Raw genomic sequence first — 26285 nt, 5'->3', positions numbered from 1 at the left:
AATTGGGTTGGCAGTGAAAAAGGTAAATACAGTTCTATACGCATGAAAAAAGGAAAATGGCCAGGTCACAGATGTCACAGTTCTGGACGGCTTGGCCTGGTGGCCAGGTCACTACTATAGTCAGTAGGACATTTTAAAAATATATGTTTTAGTTTGGGCATTTACAAAATGTTGGCGGCACTTTAAAAACATGATTAAAATGAATACAGTAATCCACCGTGTGCCAACATGAGTAAATAAAAAGAAAAGTGCAATCTCTATGTGTGAGAGAAAGCAAGGATTTTTGATTGCTTCTGTAACATTTGGACTCTTTTATTAGCTGCTGCCTGCATGGCCAGCAACTCTATAAGTCTTGGTTTGTTGGTTGGTTGCCTGGCTGGTCCACAAAATCAATGGCAATGTAGTGGATGACATCACAATGGAGTGGATGACATCACAATGGAGTGGATGACATCAAACTCTGGCTGACATCGCATATCCGGTTGCAACAGTGATGCCCACTTTTTCTCAGCACCCGTTCCCTCAGAGAATTCCCCATTAATTTTCTCCAGGTAAAATAGAAATAAAAAGAAGAAAACAATATACTAGACATGTCAAAAAAATCTTTGTTTTAGAACCAAGCCAGCCACCTACTGAATCGTGAATGACCATAAAACATTTCACTTGGTGCAAAAACAAAACAATTGTTATTTTTTGTTTTTGCTCAAAGTGAAATGCTTTATGGTCACTCACGATTCAGGTGGCTGGTTGGCTTGGGTCCAGGCTTAAAACTATACTACGGATTTTTCAAAACATCTATAGACCGCCCAGTACAGCGATCGCCTCAGGAGCGGTGCGAGAGTCATCCACAAGCGACCGGGAGTCAATGCGAGTCACCGGTTACGAGTGGAGTAGTCACAATGTCTATGTCATCAATGATGTTGTCACTGATGATGTCACAATGTTAGTGGGTAGCAGTGAAGGGATGGTGATGATGTCACAATGGCTCTGAGTGAAGGCCTAAATAAATAACTACTTAAAATATCTATATTTTTTTGCACGGAGATATCATACATGCTGCATCATACATATTTCTCACAAATCTCAGGATCAGGGGAAGAGGTCAAGGGTGAGAAAATATCTATATTTTTTTGCACGGAGATATCATACATGCTGCATCGTACATATTTCTCACAAATCTCAGGATCAGGGGAAGAGGTCAAGGGTGAGTTAAGGGGAAAAGTTAGAAACGTCCGAAGGGCGGTTTGTTCTAGAATTGAATGTGCAAAGTTTCATCTCCAGAGGCACAACCCTAGGATTATTCTAGTCTTTGTAAAAGTTTTTGCCATGCCTGTGAAAGCTGTTGTTCTTTGCCTACCCCCTCTTTAGCTACCTTCAGCTTTGGATCTGAATCCTGCCGACACAGCTGAACTACTGAGGAAAACCACAACAGATGCCTTACCAGTGATTGAGGAGGTTAGTATGGCTATTGGTAGTACAGACATACATTATGGTATGGCTATCAGACATATATTAATCATCATACATACAATACAATACAATACCATACAATACAAAACATACACTCTGTATGTCAGTAGTACTGTAGTACATTTGTGTCACATGCAATTTGTAGTCACTGAAAATACTAAATAAACAGTATTGCTAAAATTCTAAAAACAGATATGTCATCATTATATTGTATAGGAGTCTCAAAAAGACGATCTTTTATGGCTATTTTGTTTCATTCATTATATTTAATTCTTCACACGCTCCTTCCTGTATGCAGATGAGCAAGTTGCAGAACTCCATGCTGTTCAAGGCTGCTGGTTTGTTGAATTTCCAAGAGGACATGATTGGCAGTATCAATATGCTGCTGTGTGGAAAAGCATCTGAATTCAACTCCACCAACGTGACCCTGAGTTTACCTGACTCTAGGCAGACGCCTAACAACATGTCAATCTCCAGCAATTCCAGTAAGTTTATATAGTCAACTCCATTTAACTGCTTTTCATGAATGGTCAACCACATTTTGCACTCATCCAATGTGTGAATCTGACACAAAGAGCAGATTGGTCACTCTATCTCTGTGTGCACTCGCATCGCTGATTGTTTTTAGCTGTGCACACAGCATAGCCGTGTGGCTGCCGACTGAAAATCAAATCAATTAATGTATAGGCTATTTGTCCCATTGCTGCGCATTATCTTCATTGTAACGTCTTGCAGCCTCATGCTATGGCCATGCTTCCCTGTTTCATTAAACGCCTGTTCTTTGGAGAAAACGGCACAAAATGAGATGTTAATAAGAAGATGTTAATAAGAAGAAGCCGCTTTTCCCTGGGAAGTAAGTTACACTCTGAAGCGCAGTTGCATGCTGCTGCCACTGCACATGAGCAAAAACATTGTACCATCCATATGAGATGAGCACTAACATCTCAAGCATGCTAACAGCTTTTTGGGGGATTTGCCATGGCTTTTTATTGTTCGGGTCTACAGTATGTACAGTTAAATGAATATGGAATATACACTGTGTCTGCGTAATTGGAAATTGCATCTTGTTTAAGTGTTTAAGTACATCCAAAGGAATAGAGAAATACCAATAGCAAAGGCTAACACAGGTTTTGTAAACAACTCAGTATTCTCTTCCAATTAATCCCTGACAGCAATGAGACCCTCTAACAGAGCCATTATACATGATAGTTGGGGTTGTCGCTGTTCTTAGTAAACAGTAATTTTAGTTTGTCAAAACATTGACCTAGCACAAAAGTATGAATAGCTGGTGAAGGAGGATGGCGTGCTTCTGCAGGGCACAAGAGTAAACATACCAATATTTATAAATTTTTTAGGAGAAAATTGCAAAAGGGAAATGAGAAAGGGGGAATTGATTGTTAGGGCGTGTTTTGAATGCAACATTGATGCTTTTATTCATATGATTCATTTTTGAAGTTTGTGATTTCCTTGTGTTGTTGTTATCATGGACATCGATTGAATGTCTGGGCTCCCTATTACTCTGTAAACAGAAAAGGTCGGCTGTTGGAGGCAAACACAATTTAAGCTAATACTAGCATTAGCTACTGACGTATTGGTTTGACTCTACCCGCTACAATTTCCAAAGTGAAGGAAGCTAAACTTCTTGATTCAAATGTGGCCCTATGGCAATCAGCCATTCAAATTAAGTTATTCTATTCATTATGTCAGAGCAGGTAACCCTTGACCTTTGACCCTTGACCTTGGCTAACCTCTGTCTCTTAGCAACTGTAATGACATTTATTCAAGCGTATTTGGTGTTCACTTTGAATGTTGTAAGACAGTGCTTGATTTGTACTAGTGCTGGCAGTCTTGATTGATCCATGAGGCAGTTTGATTCAGATTGGCATGTCACATCCGCTGTGCACGTTTACTGTATGTGTGTGTGTGTGTGTGTGTGTGTGTGTGTGTGTGCATGTATGTCTGAGTGTGTGGATGTGTGAATGTGTGCTTGTGTGTCTCTGTGATTGTGATCGCCTGAAATATGTGTGTAATATATGCTGTACATATCCTTTTTGTGCGCGCGTACACGTGCGACAGACTGTGTGTATCGCCAGCGTGTAGCTATAGTCTGTCGACAGCACTGTAGCGCTGTCTAGAGCCCATCTCCAGGGTACAACTCAAATTGATTAAATTTGCCAGGTAAGATGAGGGTCTGACTTGAGGCTCCAAGCAATTACTTGACTGTGGCAAATAATACCTGGTGTAAAGTACAGATTCCCTGATACTTTGTTACTGCCAACGTGTGATGATGCACATCCATTTGTCAAAATGAACTATAATATATCACAGCTCGTGAGAACGCATAACCTCGTGCTTCCCTCTGCACACAAAAATGTGGAAAATTGACATATTTTCTACTAAGAAAGCATGCAGTTTGTTGCTACAGCGCACAGAACAGTACACTGGCATCAGTAAGTTGCTAGATACATTGAAACAACTCCTCAAGGTGATCAGTCCACTCTGCCCTTTGTGGTGCGGTGCCTAGGAGTTGTTGGATCAGATATCCACTACCAGATCATCTTTGTCTTACATAATATACGTTTTACTAATTACATTTTTTTTTGTCTAAAAAGTTAACAATTAGGAGATGGACTAATTTTCCAAGAGACCCACTAATATGTCAATCCATTGAGCAGAGAGCTACTGAGCTGTGTGTGTGTCACACACACACACACATTTCCTGTCTTCAAGTGGTTTGATTTGTCATCTGTGCAGTCTAGGGATGGAACAGCTGGCCAGACTCTGACTAAGGGGGTGGCCATTAGCTCTCGGCACACAGACCTCCCAGGAGCACCTGCGAGAGATGGCCAGCGGGCAGAAAGGCTAACATTTAATTGCACCGAAAATGGCCACTAAAATCTCCCTGATGGGAGAAAGAGATGCCCTAGTGAGATGAGAAGAAGCAGACGACGGAGGTTTCGCTAAGGTCATGACAGGGAAAATGTAAAAAGTGTTGGTAAAAGCAGACACACGCAAAAAAAACAGGGAAAACTGAGCTATCAGAGGATGAAAAGGACAGTTAGGAACAGATTGAAAAGACAGCCGGTCATACTGACTGGCCGACTATTCACATAAATTGTAAAAACATTTGATCAACTCTCCTATGAATTGCTGCACTACAGGAGTCACAGTATCAGAACAGCGCAGGCGTCGAGCAATAAACACAAATATCCAACGTTTCTGCCAACTGCAGGCTCCATCCCTTGCAGTCCAGGTCCTCATGTAACCTACTCTCCCAACCTGGCAATATTCACGTTGGCAGATAAATTAGTAATGATCCTACTGCTGCTGTATTGACTTATATACTATAGAACATTTTTATTATTTACTCAGGGCTAAGCTCTTAGCGTATCTTTTCCTGGCTCTAACTTTATTTTTTGTTAGCCACAAGTTAAAGTAATAATCCACAACTTTTTTTCCACAAAAAATAAATGTCCCATTTTGCTCCTCTGCTTGGCTTGATACTATACAATAGTGATTGAAGCTATACCCAGTTCATGAAGCTCTTTTATTTGGGAAACAAACAACCAGTCTTTTCCTGGCATACTTCAGGGGCTTTTTTCTGTTTGCACCGCCAATAGAGTCCCGCAGGGATGAAGTATTTTTGTACTGTAGGCCAACCCGGAAGTTGAAATAAGGTCTGTGGTTAACAAAGGTGTATGAAACTGTGATCTTTGTGCTCAGCAAGATAATTTTTGAAGCGTTTTCTGAACATCGCTTCAAAAATCATAAAAGTTTGTGAAGATTATCTTGCTGAACACAAACATCACAGCTTCATAAATGGTAAATGGTAAATTGTCTGCATTTATATAGCGCTTTTATCCAAAGCGCTTTACAATGAGTAGATAGTCTACATTCACCCATTCATACACCCACGCAGGGTGCCTACACACCATTGGGAGCAAGGAGGGTTAGGTGTCTTGCCCAAGGACACAGCGACAGCAGCTGGGAGGGAGCGGGGATCGAACCGCCAACCCTTGCGTCATTGGCCGACCCGCTCTACCTCCTGAGCTAAAGCCGCCCCTTCATAAACTTTTGTTAATATCTCAGGCATTTAACCAAAATTCCCGTACAAAAATCCAGACGAGGGAACCAGCATGATGCTCACTTCCGGGTTGGCCTACAAAAAGATGTCATCCCTGCGGTAGCCTACTCTATATCTATTTATATACAGTAGCTCAGTGCTCTATATAGGAACCCTGAAGTGTTGTAAACCAGCCGGTGGTTAGCATGCTAACCGCTAGCTAGGCAGCAAAGCAAGTGAGAGTTCACGGCGGATTGATGCTACTTTGGCTAACAATTTGGCTATCTAACGTTAGCTCGCTAAAAATTAAATAGCAAGTGAACGTTAGGGATATTATCTCCTTGGGGAATTTGTAGAAGATCGACCAATCACTTCGAACACTAAAAGGTTCCTCTTGTGCTGGGATTGGGAAGTCTACCCTGATGTAGGAGCTAAAAAAAAGTCCCTCAAAACGATGCTCTACTAGAACTACTACAGTATGGTTCGCAGTTCCTGTGGTCGAACACAACAAAAAATGGGAGAGTTCCACCAACTGTTCTCAGAACTGTGAAAAAGTTCCTCCGGTCTGAGAACGCATGAGAAAGGACTGGGGAGACATGCAGATGTGTCTCTTTTTCTTTTGGACTATCATTTATCGTTATGTAGTCAATTTACAGCGGATTCTGCACACTTCTCCCCTTTCCCCCTATCCAAAAAACTTAGAATGCATGCAAGATAACTGGGAATAACAGATTCTCCTCTCTTCTCCAGGTGCTTTTTGTCAGACACTCATCGACACCCTGGAGGGCACACCTGGCTTGCGCTACATTTGGAGCACCTTCAGACCCTTACTTCAAGGGAAGATCCTCTACACCCCTGATACACCTGCTGCTCGACTCATGGTGAAAGAGGTAAAGTCCTGAAAAAGAAGCGATTGCACGCGCGCGTGTGTGTTGTGTGTGTGCGCACGTGCACACAGATTTGACCGCTGAGCGATTTTACGTTGAGTAGCCGTTTAAAAGATGTCTAAATGGTAATAATGTCTGGAAGTTAAAATAATGCTAGGGTTTAGACAAACTACGTATTCTGGGGTATACATTCAGGCGTTGTCTCGTCCTGTTCAGGCGAATCCTCCTGTTCTCCCCATTCAGCATAGTTAGCATTTAGCTGCTAGCACAGCCCAGGCAGACATTTATGGATCGGGGATTCAACCTGCTCTTGAATGCCCAATCCTGTAGTGTAGCACCTTCCGCTGGTGAGTCAGCCCATTGAGATTGAGAGCCCCCCCCCCCCCCCCCCCCTCCTGACACAACGATACCCGAAGTAACGTTTAGTGGGCGTTCCTGTATCTATATGACAAAAATAAAGCACTATCTTGTACATATAATATGGAGTTCTCTGGACTTTGCTGTTTAGGAATTATTAAAAATTATGTAATGATGTATTTACTGCTTGGTCTACAACTGGGCTGTAGCTACACAACCAGTGAATGTTTGGACATATACCCGATTGAATGCAATATGTTTTTATTTAGTTTTCAACGTGTTAAAGCCATTTTCATGATCTAAAGGCTTTCGCTTAAATGCTAACACAGAGTGAGCACCTTTTCCCTGTGAAGCTAGTGAGGAGGCTCCTACTGTACGTGGGAGGCGGAGAATGTCATGCATTTTTCATGACATCTCTCCAAGATATTAACATCATTTTGATAACTGCATAAGCAAAACAAACAACAGGCAAGCAGTGGGGGTTTGGCAACGAGAATATTGAGTGGGGATAATGAGTGTGAGCGAAATCTGCCCGACTTCACAGCGAGCCGGCTGGGTCTTTGCACAGGAGGCCCTTTTCACACCAGCATAGTCAGACTGTTTACAAGTCGGTGTTCAGGGGTAAATGACCCCATTTACATGTGTCACTGTGGGGGGTGGGGGTGTCAGAGTGATGAGTTTCTCTCCAGGGAATAGGTGAAATATGCCGATGTGGTGTACTTTCAAGTCTGACTTGGCCTCAAAGGAATGGAGGAGGCTCAGTGGGTATGCTTTCAATTGGTGGAAGGCGAGATGAATGTGTTGCTAAACACTGCATTGCTTTGTGTTTGTCGTCCTTGTTTCAGGCAAATAGCACATTCAATGCCTTGGCTATGTTAAAAGAGCTTGCTGACTTATGGGATGAACTTGGACCACATGTCTGGGATTTCTTTCAAGACAGTCGGCAAATCAATGCAATACGGGTAAGATTCTGCACTTGAAACACTACATGGAGTGAGCTTTATCAATGTAGCCCATTGTACAATTCAATCAGGATGAGAGACTCATTATTTGGTTAATGATTATTTATTAAATGTGCAACAATTACTATTACTATTACTATTCTAATTACTATTGCGTGCTACGTGCGCTCGATGCCTAAGCTCGGCTGCTGCGCGGCCTTGCCATATTGGCGCGTGTGTGTGTGTCTGTTGCTCATGCTCACTAAATGTTATTGCCTCAGTGGTGTCACAATGCCTCCTTGTGTGTGTTTGTGCCCCATTATGATATCACTGATGACATCATCAGTGTGTGTGTGTGTGTGCCCCCTATGACATGACTGATCAGTCTTGTCACAATGCCTCCTTGTGTGTGTGTGTGTGCGTGTGCTTGTGTGTGTGTGTGTGTGTGTGTGCCTTCTTGTGTGTGTGTGCCCCATTATGATATCACTGATGACATCATCTGTGTGTGTGTGTGTGTGTGTGTGTGTGTGCGCCCTTATGACATCACTTTTGACATCATCACTGATGACATCATCACTGATGACATCACTGTTGACATGACATGATTAGCTAATTAGCCTAACTAAAGAATCCGGCTCCGTCAGGTCACCCACACCGGTGACCTTTACACAACCTGAAAGTTTCGCACGTAACACGAGATAGCTGTGGCTGGACACAGAACTTGAAACAAACAAACATCGCCCACATACTAAATTTATAGATACTAGCGGACCCGTGGGGACCCCCCCTGTGAGTTAGGCCCCCCTTGTCTGGAGCATGACATCACCACTGATGACATCACTGATGACATCATCGCTGAACTTTATAAAGCCTCAGCCAGGAAGGATGACATCACTGATGACATCATCACTGACATCACATCATTAGGTAATCACGGCAATCACCTAATTAAAACATCCGGCTGTCAGGTCACCCGCACGGGTGCTCTTTACAACCCCTGAACGTTTTAGCCCGATCGCACGTAAAACGGCACAGCCATGGCCGAACAACATTCTGCTCACACGCACGCACACGGACACTTCTCAAATGATAATAAGGATATATGGTACTGTATACAGTGTATAGCCCTACAACAGATTGTGTCAGATGACACGTTAAAAGAGCCTTTTCGGAAAAGAGATTGCTAAAGTATCAGATTTACGCAGTAGCATAAAGACTTTCCACTTATTTAAATGTTAAAACATTTTATAGCAAATTTTCTCCTGCCTTCATTATGCATGTGGATAGTCTCAAAAAGCTGCTTTTGCATGATCCTGCATTTGCACTTACTGTATATACTTCCAGGTGAGAATATAGGCATCATGTGTCTATCAATTTGTTACACTTTCTGTGAGATATGGAAACCGAGGGAGGAAAGTAATTATGGATAAGTGCAGGATAATTTTCGTCCTGGCAGAAGGGATTATCTGGAAAAGCAGAGGACATGGATACTTCCCCATCATCTCTCTCTCTCCCTCCCTCCCTCGCCTCTGCCTCTCCCTGTATTTCCTTGACGCTGACATTACTCCAGTGTCACTCCAAATGAGCTTATAGGCAGCTGGAGGGAAGCAGACATTGGAAGCTCCATATAGCCAGGGTATTCATTACCCTAGCCCTAACCTTTACACAAATGGGCCGGCAGTCCTCCTTTGTCTTCATTTTCTCCTGGCCCGACTCTCTCTCTCCCCACCCCTCGCTACAGAAGATGGTGGCTCCGAAGGTCTGTCATCTTCAGAGGTCCTTCAAGGTCCCAGACATATTTTACGATGATGGGCCAATTACTACAACCCCAGTTGAACCCTACGATTTTGGGTGTAGTCCTGACCAGGAGGATGGTGGTTCTGTGAAATGGCTCTGAAAGGGAAAGTGGTTTAAAAAGTGTTTGACCTAAGAAGAATGTTAGACTTTGTCCCCCTTATATGTCCTCAAATGTCTAAAGTTCAACTTAATCCTATAATGGGGTGACTGCAGTGTAGAGGTAAAAGCACTCGCGTACCATCGCGCAGTTCCGGGTTCAGGTCCCGGCAGCGGTACTTTGGTACTTCCAGCTTGGTCAGATGTTCCTACAGACCTGTGCCTGCGTGTGGGAAGCCGGTGGAGTATGAGTCCTGCTCGCTGCATTACCGCCTCCTCTGGTCGGCTGGGGTGCCTGTTCAGTGGGGTGGGGACCTGGGGTGAATAGCGTGATCCTCCCACGTGCTATGTCCTGCCGGTGAAACTCCTCGCTGTCAGGTGAAAAGAAGCGGCTGGCGACAGCACATGTATCGGCACAGGGGGTGGAGCAACGACCGGGCCAGCAGGGGGAATTGGCCAAGTACAATTGGGGATAAATCCGAAAAAACATAATAAAAAAAAATTAAATAAATAATCCAATAACATTCTCTTTGAAGAAAACCGGTTTTATCTCATGGACATCAAATTTACAGTAGCCATTGAGCAAATGTCACGATTGGTGGTCCACTATCATTTAAATGGCGGCATGCTGGCAAATGCTATAAGGATTGGTTTGAATTCACATTGGCTGTTTGCCATGGGGACCTGACCGTTTCGCCCTCTTTTAAAAGGCAAGCAAATACATTTCACTTTTTTACTGGAAGACCTTCTCGTGATGGATTTTATCTGACACATGACCGACAAGGTTAAATGGCATATCTGCAACTCTGCGCTCCCAAATGCCACTGAACATTCGACAGTGAGCAACGCGTTTAGCCCCAGTTGAAGCTGCGGACGAAGCTTTCAAAATAATTTGACCGGATTAACAGTCATGTTCACAGGTGTGGTTTTCCAGCACGACTCAGGCAAATTGCGGTACTTACTGTTTCATAACGACTTACGCATTTGAAGATACACACACAGCTTTGATGGATCATGGCTATAATGTAGGACCAACAAAGATGGATGTACTGATCTTCCAAAAGGTCAAATGCAGCATAGCGATGACTTAATTGGACACTTTGACCATAAGGTTAACCAGAGAATATCATCAGAAGTGTTGACACTGAAATGCCACTGAATTCACAGGCCAGAATATATCTGAATCTCAACTAGTTATTTCCTACTTTGAGCAAAATAAGATTCTGTTTTTATTAGAATTACAAATGGTAAAGCTCTGAAATGCTGTCTGGCACTTCAAAGAGCTAAAACTACCTAAAATATTTGATTTTATTACACAATTTATCTAACGTTGCGAGGCAGCTGGATTTGCACGAGATCATGAGATCACAATCACACGACAAATCCATCTTGGCACGCTCCATTCTATTGGTTTAAATCTGAACCACCAGTGGGTCGCACCAATCAGCATCCTGTGAGGCAGCTACGGGCGGGCTTTGGTGTGACGCCAGCGAGAGCGAGCCTGACAGACGTGATAGACAGATGGTTCATCCAATCACCTGCCAGGTGTTTTTTTTTTTTAAAGTGACTGCCCTTTAAAATGGTTTCCCGAGCGACTCGTTCAAAGATGGTTATGGGAAAACAAACCATCTGGCAGTGGCAGGTTATAACTTATCATCTGCCAGTGGATTTTATGTTCCTTTTCAGTATTTCCCTGAACATAGTTTAATTTTCTGAGTTTGTGTAATAGCACTGTCATTACCGTATTATTACATGGGTGTTGATTTCCTAGCAGCAAGACAATATGCAAATGCTGATTTGGCGTAAGGGGGAATGGTGGTGGTGGCTACTAGACAGAGGCAAATGTATTTAAACCAACTTTGAGGTAGGCAGAGTAAAATTGCCTTATGTAAGACCTACTGTATTGTCTGTATTCTCCCTCTCTCTCTCTCTCTCTCTCTCTCTCTCTCATATATATATATATATATATATATATATATATACCATAGAAATTAGCATATCCACGTTATTAACTCGTTGCATGATGAGAGGAATCACAGCTTGAGGCATGAGATGGGCTGACTGGACGAGGTGTTTGCAGACATGCCTCTTATCACACTAGGCCTAGGGAATGGCTGTGTGTCTACTATGTGTCTGTATTTGTTGTGTGTGTGTGTGTGTGTGTGCGCGCGCGCGCGAGCGTGTGTGTGTGTGCGTGCGAGTGTGTGTTTGCGTGTGCGTGCGTGTGTGTGCGTGTACACATGAGCCGCACTGTCTTGGCCACGAGAGAGGTTGATGTGCATCCCAGAGCCTGAAGTACAACAGTGCCATCTAGCTTATTGCGCCTAATTAATTCTGCATGCAAGTGAATGACAGCACCACCAAAGAAGAGAGCAGCCCTGCTCTGGGCTCAGATAACACACAGTGTGGTCTGAAACAATTGGGGCACTATTCAGATCCCATTGCATTCACACTGCATTTCACACTAACTGGTGTTAGCAAAAATGAAACTCATCTTCTTTCTTTTGAAATCAGGATTTGCTGGCGAACCCACTGTTTGCTGCCGTCCTCAACCAGCGTCTCAATGGTACGAGATGGACAGCCGAGCTGCTGGCCAACTTCCTCTACAATGGACCTCCAGAGGACCGGCCGGCCGGCATGCCGCCCTACGACTGGCGGGATGCGTACAACACCACCACCCAAATCCTGGAGCTTCTCTCCAAGTTCCTTGGGGTTTGTCATTCTTTTGTCTACACTGCTTCTCGTCTCTGTTGATAATGAACATACTGCGTCTGTGCCATGCTCATATTCCAAACCGAAATCAAACTTCCCAGAGGCTCGGTGGTTAGCGCTAGTTGCCTCACAGCAAGAAGGTCCCGGGTTTGAACCCCGGTGTGTCCCAGGTGCTTTCTGTGTGGAGGAGTTTGCATGTTCTCCCCCGTGTTCGTGTGGATTTCCTCTGGGTGCTCCGGTTTCCTCCCGCCATCAAAGACATGTATGTTAGGGTTAAGACTCGCCCCTGACCAAGGCCATGGCAAAAGAAGTGTAGTCGCAGACTGAAGTTCAATCATGGAAGACCAAATAAGGCATTAATAGAGCACCCCATGCTGTCATAACCCTCAGCCCAAATGACGTCACTAAATGACGTCACCATCTCCGACGTCACCTTCTCTATGACGTCACCTTTGCAGCGTGACGTCAGTTGCCCAAATGACGTCAGTTATGACATCATAAATGCCCTTCTCCCAGTACTATATAAGGCCCCCATCACCACAGCTTAAATCACACTCGTGCAGTCATCACTCACCTTGTGTCAGCATCACGCATCCATCCAGCATCTCCAGGCAAGAAGCTTCATGCAGTCCATCACCATGTACGAGTCCGAAGACGAGCAGCAAATGGACGCCTTCCTCCAGAACACATTCAACGCCCCGGCCAGCCCCGGGCAAATCCCCGATCCCCAGGCTTCATCTCCGGGCGTCTCAGGCGTCTCACTGGACGCTCCCCTCACCAGGGGCCGCGGCCGCAAAAGAAAACCCAACGTCCCGGAGGTCCTCGTCTCGCCCGGATCACAGTCCGCGCAGCACTCCGAAGGCCGTGGCCGTGGCAAAAGAGCCCAGAAGTCCACCTCCAAGAAAGGTCCAGCGAAGCGCACCAAGACCGCCGGCTCCTCGGCGGACGCGCCAAGGCGTCCAGCCCCTCCAGGCCCCCATGATCCCCTGATCGCAACGATGTCTTCAATGGTCGGGGCCCTCGCCGACATCGATGCCCGGCTGAGGCTGATCACGAGCCCCACGCTCCCCACGGCAGCAGCCCAAGCGCACCAGGTTTCAGGCTCGTATCCCCCCTCTCAGCCCGCTTTTCTTCCGGCGATATCAGCCCAGCCAGCCGCGCTCCAAAATCCAGGTGCGTGCGCCGAGTTCCCTCCCCTCCCCGCACTCATCCCCCCTATGAATACCCTCGCCTCGGCCATCCACTCCCCCGGTAACGGGAGGCCGTATATCCCACTCTCAGCAAACATATCGCCCAGGCTTCGAGCCATGATCCTTCAAGGCAGGGATATCAATCTAGTCAGCATTATCCTGCCGTCTGCTGAGTGCAGCAAAAAGTTAACGGGCGGCCAAGATATATCGGCCGTCCTAAAATCTTCCGACCCCCGTCTCGCCAAAGATCTATCACCAACCGAATTCCTCGTTGCGTTCGGGGTTTTCCGCGACACCATATGCTCAGTGTACCCCGGCCGTCGCGTCGAGTTAGACGAGTACTTGGCTCTGATAGGAGACCTCCACCTCAGGTACGGGAAAAACATATTTTACCAGTACCACAAAGCGTTCTCTACAAAAGCGGCGCTGTACATAACTCGTTCCAACATCCGTCTAGACTGGTCCATGTTGGATACCGAGCTACTGGTACTGGTCACGGGTGGTCACCAGGCGATCACCTGTTTTTCCTGCGGCGAAACAGGTCACACAGCGCCGCTATGCGCTGCGGCCGCCTTCCAGGCTTCCGGGAGCAACACACCGCTTCCGGCCGGTCCACCCCCCCTCCTCCAGCTGGAAACCTTCCAGCCATCTCAATCTGACCGCCAGGGGCGCAAGGTAGTTATGCATAACAACATGGCTATCTGCAATAATTTTAATGAGGGAGTTTGCACATACCCTAACTGCATTTTTCTGCACGTCTGCAGCGCCTGCAGGGAAGCGCACCCCCGCTCCGTCTGCCCCCGCAGGATCCGCCCCCCAAGGCAGTTCCCCAAAAAAGAAAGGTTGGGCTAACAATCATAAAATCCCTCCCATCCACCCCCATCGACATCCCAGCCCTGGGCCTCGAATTAGCCTGCCACCCCGATCGCGTATTTACAGATCATCTCTTAACCGGCCTCTCCCAGGGGTTCAAAATAGGAGTAATTTCTCCCCCCACAATTTCCCACGTCTCTAAAAATCTGCAAACGGCTCAAAAAGAGCCCAAAGTAGTTTCTCAACTCCTTAGCAGGGAATTATCAAAAGGATTCATAATCGGCCCATTTGATTCTCCCCCCTTCCCGGTGTTCCGAACAAGTCCAGTAGGCGTCGCCACTCGCAAATATTCCGGCAAAAAGCGCCTAATTATAGACCTGTCAGCGCCCCATCATGGCCCCACTCCAAGCATAAACAGCCTCATTCCTCCCGAACCTTATTCCCTCCACTATGCAAAAATAGACCACGCCATTCGTCTAATCAAACTGGCAGGCAAAGGTGCGTGGCTTTCTAAAGCCGATATCTCAGACGCCTTCAAAGTCATTCCTATCCATCCCTCCCAATGGCATCTATTCGGAATAAAATGGGATTCAAAATTCTATTTTTCCGTAAGGCTCACGTTTGGGTGCAGAAGCAGCCCCGCCATCTTTAATTCACTAGCAGAAGCTCTATGCTGGATATTGCTAAACAATATCCGTCTCCCCGCAGTGCTACACCTGCTAGATGATTTTCTGCTCATCGACCCTCCGTCCGTCCCCTCAATCTCCCTAGTCAAACTCAAAGAGACGTTTCACAGGCTGGGCGTCCCTCTAGCTGAGGAAAAAACCTCCGGGCCCTCATCATCTCTTGAATTCCTGGGCATTAATCTCGACACCAAGCTTATGCAAGCTTCCCTCCCCCTCGAGAAATTGTCTCGCATCCGCAAAATAGCTCAGTCCTATTCAGCAGCCAGCCACATTTCAAAACGAGACCTCCTGTCTCTGCTCGGCCACCTGAATTTCGCTATGCACATTATTCCCCAAGGGAGGTCATTCATTTCCAGGCTGCTCGATTTAGCATCGTCAGTCCCCAGCCTCCTTGACTCCGTTACCCTCAACGAGGGATGCCGATCCGATCTCAAATTCTGGGCTCACCTCTTAGAAAATTGGAACGGAATCTCATTCTTCTATGATGAAATCGTCTCGTCTGCCGACGACCTAAAACTGTTCACAGATGCAGCCCCATCCGTGGGTTTCGGGGGGGTCTACCAAGGCCACTGGTTCGCTGGCACTTGGCCGCAGCAGTTTGCCGGCTTGGATCAGTCCTCCGCTCTATACGAAATATACCCGATAGTGGCTGCCTGTCACATATGGGGGCGCTTCTGGGCACGTAAAAGGATAGCAGTCAAATGCGATAATGCTGCAGTAGTCGCCATCATCAATAAAGGGCGATCATCTTCCCCGGCCATTATGCCTTTTGTTAGGCGCCTAACCTGGCTTTCCGTCACCCATAATTTTATCATGGTCGCCAGGCACATCCCCGGGCATATTAACATAATCGCTGATCACCTCTCCCGTTTCAATTTCCAGGCGTTCCGCAGACTCTACCCCGAAGCAGACTCGACTCCGACACCTCACCCCTCCTTTTCCGCCCTCACGCTCTCATAGAGAGCAATCCCCACCTCACCCCTTTTCTCCACTCGGCCCAGTCCTACATTAGGCAAGGACTGGCCAGTTCCACCATCAAAGCTTACGACGCGGCTTGGCGAATGTTTGCCATGTTCTGCCTCTCCGTCAACCAGCCCGTTCACCCCGTTCTAATTCCCACAGTATGCGCCTTCATTTCTTTCTGCGTAGATATCCGCCACCTCCGCCCTCCTTACATCCGCAGCCTAGTGGCAGGCATCCAATTTTACGCCAGGGGCCTCGACCCGGCTTTTCCCAGTCTATTTACAAATTCTGTTGTTAAACTACTATTAAAAGGCATTTCAAAAGCTTTTCCGTCGGCCCCCGACTCCCGGCGTCCCATTACTCTCCCCATATTACGGCACATGTTAACCAGCCTCAGACAAGGCATTCACTCCACCTTCTTAGACAGCCTCTTAGAGTGCGTATTTTCCCTGGCCTTTTATGGGTTCCTCAGAATCAGCGAGTTTACATCCCCCGCCACGTTTCAACCCTCACGCGACATAACTCTCTCCGATTTAAAATTCCACCCCGACCACTATAGCATCTCCCTGAAACATACCAAAGTAGGCGGAGCTTGCCCTATAATCATTGCTCGCATCCAATCTCCCTTCTGCCCCTTCTCGGCCATGATTCGATACCTTAAAGTCAGGCCCCCAACTAGTCCCTCGGCCCCCCTTTTCCTCATCTCTCCCCATCATCACATGACGAGATCCTGGTTCATCCTCCACTTCAAGACCACACTCCAGAAATGCAACATCCCTGCGGAGAACTATTCCAGCCACTCCTTCAGGATCGGAGCAGCCACATCAGCAGCCACGCAGGGGGTGTCCTCCGCCTCCCTTCAACAACTGGGGCGCTGGTCCTCAACCGCCTATGCATCCTACATTCGACCAGAGCAAGACGCCATACTATCAGCCCAGAGATCCCTTCTTCCATGACTAAAGAGGCAGCAAGCACTTCGTTGGTGGTGATCAAACTCTCCTTTTCTCATCGATGTGCCCATGCCCGGGCTATCCACATCCACTCCCTTGCATCCCCGCTTTGCCTTAAAAAACCCCGGTCAGCCCCTCATCTCCCGACATGCATAAATTTTCCCCCTGTCAGCCACGACCTGACTAAAAGCATACCCCAGGCGAGCTCCATGACCCCCGTTTTCACTCTCCCAGTTCCTGAAATAACTTTAAATTCCTTTGGGGGATGATGACCCCCGTTTTCACTCTCCCTGTTCCTGAAATAACTTTAAATTCCTTTGGGGGGATGTCCTATCTCTTACAGCACCGACGCCCTCTCTCATAAGCAAGAGGAGCGTCACATCATGGAGTCATACGCCATACTATTCTGATTCAATAAAGTTTGTTAAAATTATATTAAGAGTCTCTCATGATTGAAGTGTAGTCGCAGACTGAAGTTCAATCATGGAAGACCAAATAAGGCATTAATAGAGCACCCCATGCTGTCATAACCCTCAGCCCAAATGACGTCACTAAATGACGTCACCATCTCCGACGTCACCTTCTCTATGACGTCACCTTTGCAGCGTGACGTCAGTTGCCCAAATGACGTCAGTTATGACATCATAAATGCCCTTCTCCCAGTACTATATAAGGCCCCCATCACCACAGCTTAAATCACACTCGTGCAGTCATCACTCACCTTGTGTCAGCATCACGCATCCATCCAGCATCTCCAGGCAAGAAGCTTCATCCCACCACCTCCCCCAGATCACCACCAATGTTATGACTCCCGTTGGAAACAGATCCCCTCAGGGGGGATGTCCTATCTCTTACAGCACCGACGCCCTCTCTCATAAGCAAGAGGAGCGTCACATCATGGAGTCATACGCCATACTATTCTGATTCAATAAAGTTTGTTAAAATTATATTAAGAGTCTCTCATGATTGAACTGGAGTTGGTCCCCGGGCGCTGCACTGCGGCTGCCCACTGCTCCTAGTTCTAGGAAGGTTCCTAGTAGAGGATGGGTCAAATGCAGAGGATGCATTTCCCCATGTGGATAAATAAAGGATAACTTAACTTAACTTAAGATGACATTCGCATTTTTCGTCTTCCTCAGTCTATCAGCTCTCAGTGTTTTGGAGAATAAGCAAATCAGCCGTTGGTCTTTATTCACAAAGGTTTGATGAAATTGACTTGACAACATGTCAACAACATTATCCATCCTTACATGTGCTTCCATGATAAGCATTTAAAAAGATGTTGTTATGTGGCCGACTCATGGTGGATCTACTGTATAACGGCACAGAACACACAGGGCTGTCTCCTCTCCAGGTAGGAACACACACAGAGTCAGTCCACATTGATATATCGATCCATGACACGGGTTGCAGCAAGACCCCTCTCTCCCTTCACTGTGTGATCAAACACATGTTCAAAGCCCCCACCTTCCCACACACACACACCAACGCACGCACACACACGCACACGCACACGCACGCACACGCACGCACACACGCGCACGCACGCACGCACACACGCGCACGCACGCACACGCACATGCACACACACGCACACACACACCCACAGTATTAATACACAGGCAGGTAAGATGGCAGGTATTGCCCTTGGGGTTAGCCACACATGGCCAATGGAATTCCAAGATAATACAATCCATTTTCTGCCTTAATGGAAATTGCATTTCTCAAAATGGACACCAGGATAAAGACAGTTAGACAATCTTCTATGTGGTCTTCTGATGTATGTGCTCATACATGTGCACCAAGATTGAGAAGCTCTATCAATTCCATACTGCATGTTCAGTCGAAAAAATCAATGACATTTCTTTGATTTTAGTGCATTCACTGAGAGCTAACAAAGATGTGTTTTGACAACAGGATCAGCGCTGCCAGCAAGCAATTATTTTGGTAATCAATGAATTGGATGAATAGCAATTACTTGATGATTAATCAGATTTATACACAAATTATCGGTTTGGAATTGAGAAGGGCTACAGCAAACTATCATTGTCCTAGTTAAATATTCAAATCCGTGAGAAAAATGTGTTTGTCTTGTTTTGGCTTCATTGCCCTTTTATGTAAAGATAAGATTGCTTAAAGGTTTACTGAACGCAAATGCCCACTCCCCCCCTCAATTGCTTCTTTCTCTCTCCGCCACAGTACTGTTTTACCAAAGAACACATTTCAATATTGCATCTTTGAAGTTATTCAAATATTGCAAACAGAAACATCGCCGAGAGTATTTCCGGTGACAAATCGACAACAGAAATGTCATCCAGTTATGTATTATTGTTGCCGGTGTCAGTAATGTCGAATAATCGTTTCAGCCTTAAACAAGGTTGACGTGTGTGTGTTCCAGCTCCTGTAATCAGATTCAACTTCTGATTCGACTATATATGCAGCTCTGACCATGACAAATGTGTTTGATTAAACTGATCGAATCAGCAACACCGTTTAGATCAATGGAACACCCTTTCATATTCCTGGAAATAGATTCTTGCGTGTCAATGGCACATCTAAATGAAACGTCTGACTAGGTGAGCTGAGTCGCTCCTCGACGAGCAGATCAAGTTGATTTTGTACCCTGCATTATTTTCCACAGAGCAGATATCTATAGTGCTCCCAGGCCCAGTCGACTGGCGCATGGCCTAACAGTATATGTTCATAATGCCATAGAGGATGGATGGTAACATGATTCATGTTACCATCCACCATGTTACTCATCGCGCAGCTATCAGTCGGCAGCACCCGCATGGCCTCGACAAGCATGACCTGACCATGCCCGTCCCAACTGCATGCGTCGCCCTGGATGTTCCTCTGAATTAGGCCAGGGTAGGATTGGCAAATGGGCGCTATCAGTGGTGCCAGTTCCTCAATCCCAAACCCAAGTCAGATTGTTGATACAGTATCAGAGGCAGCTTAGGCTTAGCTTCTTGCCCAGTGGCTCATGTCTAAACATGCTTACTTTTCTCCCCCATACTATCATCAGGGCTGGTAGGGCTTAAAGCAGCAGCGAATGGCACTGACTTGACGTTTTGTTATTTGACATTTCCAGATGGTAGAGTAAGGTGGTTGAACATAGATAGAAAAGGCTCTGAAGGTGTTGTTGCTGTAAAAAAATAACTGTGTGTAAAGTCATAATATTAAATATACTCATAGTAATAGCGTTCTTTCCAGGGCCGCTGCTGGCCATTTGGGTGCCCTAAGCGTAATTGTTTTGTGGTGCCCCCCCCCCCCCCCCCCCCCGCAAAACTTTCAATAACTGTCAAACGAAAGACTGCAAAATCATTAATTATGAACGATACTAGTGTATCTCACATTACATTACATGTGGCAAACAAACAATTGTTAGAATTACTGTACATGTCAGCAAACAAGCGATTGTTAAACTGTACATGCAAGCAGGGGCGGACTGGGATCATAATTCAGGCCAGGCATTAGATACCAAGCAGGCCAGGCCAATACGGGCTGACGTGTGTGCCGGCGTCCGAAGGGCGGCGGCAAATTTTTTGGGCTGTTTGAAGCCCAATTTGGGCCATTTAAAGCCAGATTTGGGCCGTTTGAAGCCCGATTTGGGCCGTTTGAAGCCAGATTTGGGCCAGTTGAAGCCAGATTTGGGCCGTTTGAAGCCCAATTTGGGCCGTTTGAAGCCCAATTTGAGCAGACTCCAATTTTACAATGAGATGCACCCACTTTAACCCTGAATAAAGTAATAAAACCACTAGTAAACCAGTAGGCAGCGCCTGGCCTGCTGTTCAGTGAGTGGCCTGACTGAGGGCACCAAAAAAAATAAAATAATGGGGTAATGGGGTGCGGCGGGCCTGGTTCTTTCTATTCTATTCTATTAGCGCTTTTTTGAAATAAACGTCTGCTATGCCTCAATTTACACAATTGATGTGCTGCTTAGAATGTAACTCCTCCTATTTGCTCTGAAATTTTGTCATCATATCAATTTTATAATAATAATAATAACAATAATAATAATAACAACAATAATAATAACAATAATAATAATAACAACAATAATAATAATAATAATAACAATAACAACAACAATAGCAATAATAATTATTATAATAATTATAATAATAATAATAATCAACTTTATGTGATGCAGTTGCTTTGATATTTGTTCTCCTTTGCTGCTTATAGAACACAGACTGGAGGATCCTCGGGGAGACGTGCTAAACTGTTGCAACACTGAGATGTGTGGACAGCTGTCAGGTGCGAGCTGCCTCCCAGGATGGCGAGCTCATTATCGTCTCATGAAGCTACAGTGCAGGGAGTGCTAGCGAGTCTGTATCTCATTTGCTTGTCTCTCTGCTGAAGCCCAAAACATTCGCCGCCACCCTGGCAGCTCCAGATCATTTGCAACTCCACTCCGCGTTGTTGGAGTGTCAATAGCTGGGCGATACTTTTTGATAAATATCTACTACATGTATGTGCCATTCTACTAGTTCCCGACCGTATGGTTTATTACATTTTTTGTGTGGATATTTGATATTTTAATAAAAAGGAGAATGATTTCAGCAGATTATTGAAACCAAGTTAAATTGATTGATATACGCCGTATATCACTGCTATATCACGGTAACCATTTCTTACGTGGGAATTACTTTTTGGTACTCTCTTTTTGTTTCTTTTCTTTTTGTCCTGCGACCGCAGTCGCGTCGCGCTGTCGGGCAGTCGGTCCACAAAAAATGTCCCCACCCTTTGGCGGCCATAGTTTTGCATGGAGGTCAAGTGTGTGTGTGTGTGTGTGTGTGTGTGTGTGGGGGGGGGGGGGGGGGTGAAGGTGTGGGGAAATTGTTGTGTATGTGGTCACAGCTATTGGAAATTCATGCTTGTTTGTTTTTTTTCTTTGTGCCACCTCTCTATTTGCGGACAGTGTCTGAACCTGAATAAGTTTGAGGCTACCCCCACTGAAGGCCATCTGGTGAGCCAAGCCTTGGAGCTTCTGGAGAATGACACCTACTGGGCTGGTATTGTTTTTGAAAACCTCCAACCACATGCCAGCCACCCCCCTCCTTATGTCAAGTACAAAATACGCATGGACATCGATGAGGCAGAGCGCACCGATAAGCTTAAAGAGAGGTAAGATACTGTTCTGTACAAATGAGTGACTGTTCATCAGTCAAATGCCTATTGTTTAGCCCAAATATGAAAGGATTCACTACTCTGTTTACCCAAGGATGAGAGCAAAACTTTTGCCATTTAAGATTTATTGTGAAAATCTAAACAATAGCAATGATACAAACAAATATCTGTGTAACCTTTGATTATTGTGGTTCGAGTTCAGTCTCATCCCTTTGCTAAAACAGATCTTGGTGTGTGCGTGCGTGTGCGTGCGTGCCTGTTTTTTTTTAATAAGGTCATGGTCGCCTGGGGCCCGAGACCACTCCTTCAACGACCTGCGCTATATCTGGGGCGGCTTTGCCTACCTGCAGGACATGATGGACCATGGCATTGTGCGAGCGCACACGTCCAACACGTCCCAGCCCCTTGGCGTTTTTGCCCAGCAAATGCCATACCCTTGCTACGTGGATGACGTGTGAGTTCCGAAGCTTTTATCCGTCAGACTTCTGATTAGAATAGGACGGGGGGAGGTATTACAGCAATAAAAGTCGACTCACTCCGGGGAGTTGCCACTCACTGCCACCACATAGTTGAGTTATGGTCTTATCAGTCACTTAGGCCCTTCAGATTTCCCTGCGGAAAGATGCTGCCTCTTATTTTTTCAATCCTACCCCTTCTCTAATATCTATTTCTCTTCTTGCGCTCGTGTCGGATGCGACCTTTAATCACAGATGAGGGGAATGAGATGGGGAGAAATTGCCCACTAATGTGAATACTAAAAAGTCAAAGATCAAACTTTTACATCCTCGAGGAAACGTTTGATGATGAATTGTGGTTAAGCAAGGAGAAATAAACAGAGTGGAAAGAGTGACCCGCAACTATTGATTTGAGTCAAACCACAGGAAATCCCTAAACGGCCGATGGATGCTGAATTATTTAGTCTGCCGAGCTAAGTCCCGCCCTTCCTTGCATTTGGGAGGCATTTCGTTGTCAATGAAGTGAGCTTCGTTTGCCCCAGTTCCCACGTGCAAGTCCGTCATGTGCAGATTGAGTCTTGCGCATATTAGATCGTTCACCTATGGGGAGCGCAACGAGGCAGTATCTCGGAATCTTCCACGGCCAAGATTTCCTCCGAGTCTGGGAGATTATCCCCATCTCTGCAGCATTATGATCTCCGTTAATAAAGGAAAAGCCCAGTGATGCCATCAAGAGAAAAGTTAATTACCGCAGAGATTTAAGTCCAACAGCACAATACACCCCTGATTCAGGAGATACTAAATATTCATACCTCATGGGAGATCGCAGTACCAGAGATTAGCAATCTATTGTAAGAAAAGAAAAGAAAAGAAAAGAATGTGTGTCAGATATCACAGAAAACATTAAAGCAGGGGTTTTCAAAGTCTGAGACTGTGGGCCTCCCCCAGACAAAGCTTGGAAAAATGCGCCCCCCCTGGATGCCTATGGGATCATGATTATATCATTTGATCCTATAGACACTCAACATTTGAGCCAAAATAGCCTGATGTTGCTGTTTGACATACTTCAGACTACACCAAATATATAAAGAAGGTCTGTCTGAAGGCATTTATTTGTTTCAGACTCTTGGAAAGTGGGACAGTCAAATTCCCCCAAAACTACTGTATCTCTGAACTATCTCTTTAACCAAATCACACACATTTAGGCTATTCTATGTGATCTTTTGATAACTAATGTAATTATTATTTGCACTTCCATTCACTGAGCCTCCCCTGAAATGGCTTGGAGCCATCCCTGGGGAGGCCCGCCTCCCACTTTGAAAACCTCTGCAGTAAAGCAACCTGCAGCGTTTCTTTTGAGCAGCATATCTGAGGAGGCAGAGGCAAAGAGAAGCTTGAAAAGCTGTTGACTTCATGTTGTAGATGCAGTTGTGTTGCCACTAGTTTCTACTATAGCAGGTGGCTGTTGAAATGTATGGAGTTGTTTTGAATAATAATGCCCCACACGCCCTGGTTGCCGTGGAGACGTAGGCAGCGAGAACACATCAGCTCTATGAAAACCACATTGAAAGTAATGGTTTTTATTGATTTGCTTTTCAGTATCTGGGACTGCCATTTGGTTCTCAATGAAAAACTTGTTTCCCCTTGACTGATAATCGCGTTGTAGCTCCATGATTAACTGCAGCTATATTGGCAAAGGTGTGCTGCAATTTATTTTGTTTTCAAATCCTGTTTTTTAACACATATTTCACATATATATATATATTTTTTTTAAAATTACATTTTCGTTATGCTGCATATGAATTGCCCCAAGGGGGATAAATAAAGATTCTACTACTACTATTTTAAATACTTCCGCTTATGTGGATGTTTTGGCACAGTCATGGCACAATGCTAAAATGACAATAATACTATACAGTCAAGTCATGCAAATGTTAGCATGTTGATAAACTCAAGGAGAAAATCAAAAGTTAGCATAGATACAGTCGGTCTGTGTGGGAACGCCCACAAAATGTTACTACGGCTGCGCGCGAGTGGGGTAAAAAAAGGACGGTGCTGCGGCCCTACACTACAGGATTGGTGATTCTAGAGCAGGTACATAGACCTGTCTGTTCAGATGTGCATTTACTGCGGTTGGTTGAATCCCCGATCCTGTCTGCCTGGGCTGGGCTAGCAGCTAAACTATGCTGAATGGGGAGAACGGGAGGATTTACCCCACCCTGACCACGCCCCCAGCCACCTACCCCAGCGTGTATGACGAGACATTGATTGTATCTATTGGATTATTCCTACAGTAACGCATGCTCCTCATCCAACATGCCTTCTCTCAAGCTGGCTCTCAGATTGAAAGCACCAATTTCAATGTGTCGTCATGCAACTCGATGATGTGCTAATCATGTGAATGAGATAATCATGGTACAGCTTATTTCCTAATGCCGGCCCCATTGCCGCAGTTCCCTCTTCCTAAAACAAAGGATTAATAATTACAGAAGATAAATGAGAGCCATAAAGCACTCCAATACCCTCAGTCCCTCCGCCATTTACTCTTTCGCCGGCCTATAGCCATTTGGGCATTTCTGTAAATTATTAACACTTGAAAACTGCTATTTCATTCATAAATAATTGAGAGTGAAATCACTCAAAGGAAGATGCACTAAAACGCAGGGAGCCGTGATGGGGAAGAACTTTCCCTGGTAATTATTTTCATCTGGAACTGTGTTGTGTTTGCCAGCCCAAAGCAAGGGAAGAGCATTGTGCATTCAGATGAACATGTGTGCAGGCTGCTGTAGCGTGTCCTCGGTTTAGCAAAAAGGTCTAATCTGACTTTAAAATGTAATTTTATTTAAAAAAAGGCTGACATATTTAGGTGTCTCATGAACAATTGAAGACAAAAAAAACTGAAATGTGAAATGAATAATAGATATGAAATCAAAGGATAAATAATGCACTCTTGGCCACATACAAAAGTCATCATACAGTACAGTACTGTATGTGCCTTTACAATAGCAGTGTAACATGCAGTATCCTTAGTGTAATTCACAATGGTAGATTGCATGTAATACACTCACCAAATCGTGTTTTTACCATAGCAATTGGACTTGACTACATCAAAATCAAAAGCAATTGACTCTCAACAGAAAATAATATTCGTCAGAAGCTAAATAAATAAATGGCTACAATTTACAGTATTCATTGCTCTCTCTCTCTCTCTCTCTCTCTCTCTGTCTGCTGTGAGTAGACCTCCTCATTACTTTGTATCCTTCTATCTCTACCCACTCTTTTCAGTCAATCAAAGACAATAGGACTACCTCACTGACATACTTGAACTATATAGCAAGACACTGACATCTGCTCTGACGACCCCGACCAGCCTCATCAACAAAGAGACCTCACTTTTCAAATTCTTATTTCCTCTTTGCGCTCTTCATTTCCTCCCCCAGAGCCTTTGGATGCAATACACCCAGTATTACAGTAGCAGCAATTCCCAGCCCCTTCAACCACGGACGACCCCCGTTGGCATTTTGAACCTGAAGATAAGCCAACTGTATTAGCTCCCACTGTCTTCACATCCACACGGTGCGCCGCCCAGAGATGGAGGCTGGAGATAAAGCTTGACCCCTCCGGGGCTTGATAGCACATAAACTGCTCCTTTATTGGCGCCCTGTGTGCCGCCTCATGCTTTGGAATCAGAGGCATCTCTTGTTTGGATCCTGAGGTTGTGTTCCTTTTCAATCGTTCTTCCACACTCACATGGGCTCCATGTGAAATC

The 26285-nt window shown here is 45.3% G+C and overlaps 1 protein-coding gene across 1 annotated transcript in view; it reads left to right on the top strand.

Moving 5' to 3' along the window:
* The window catches only part of LOC310779574 (phospholipid-transporting ATPase ABCA1), a gene marked incomplete at both ends in the record, with an annotated part of 271956 nt that overhangs the window by 16033 nt on the left and 229638 nt on the right, over window positions 1–26285 (top strand). Inside the window, 7 exons of the mRNA XM_083640100.1 lie at window positions 1369–1455; window positions 1769–1955; window positions 6284–6423; window positions 7623–7739; window positions 12126–12323; window positions 21853–22058; window positions 22336–22515. Coding sequence (XP_083496226.1) covers window positions 1369–1455; window positions 1769–1955; window positions 6284–6423; window positions 7623–7739; window positions 12126–12323; window positions 21853–22058; window positions 22336–22515 — 1115 coding nt within the window. The remainder of the gene's footprint in view (window positions 1–1368; window positions 1456–1768; window positions 1956–6283; window positions 6424–7622; window positions 7740–12125; window positions 12324–21852; window positions 22059–22335; window positions 22516–26285) is intronic.

Source organism: Poromitra crassiceps, assembly GCF_964638095.1.
Source record: "Poromitra crassiceps genome assembly, chromosome: 7".
NCBI lineage: Eukaryota > Metazoa > Chordata > Actinopteri > Beryciformes > Melamphaidae > Poromitra > Poromitra crassiceps.
The sequence above is the reverse complement of the archived record's forward strand: the minus strand, read 5'-3'. Positions and strand labels throughout refer to the sequence as shown.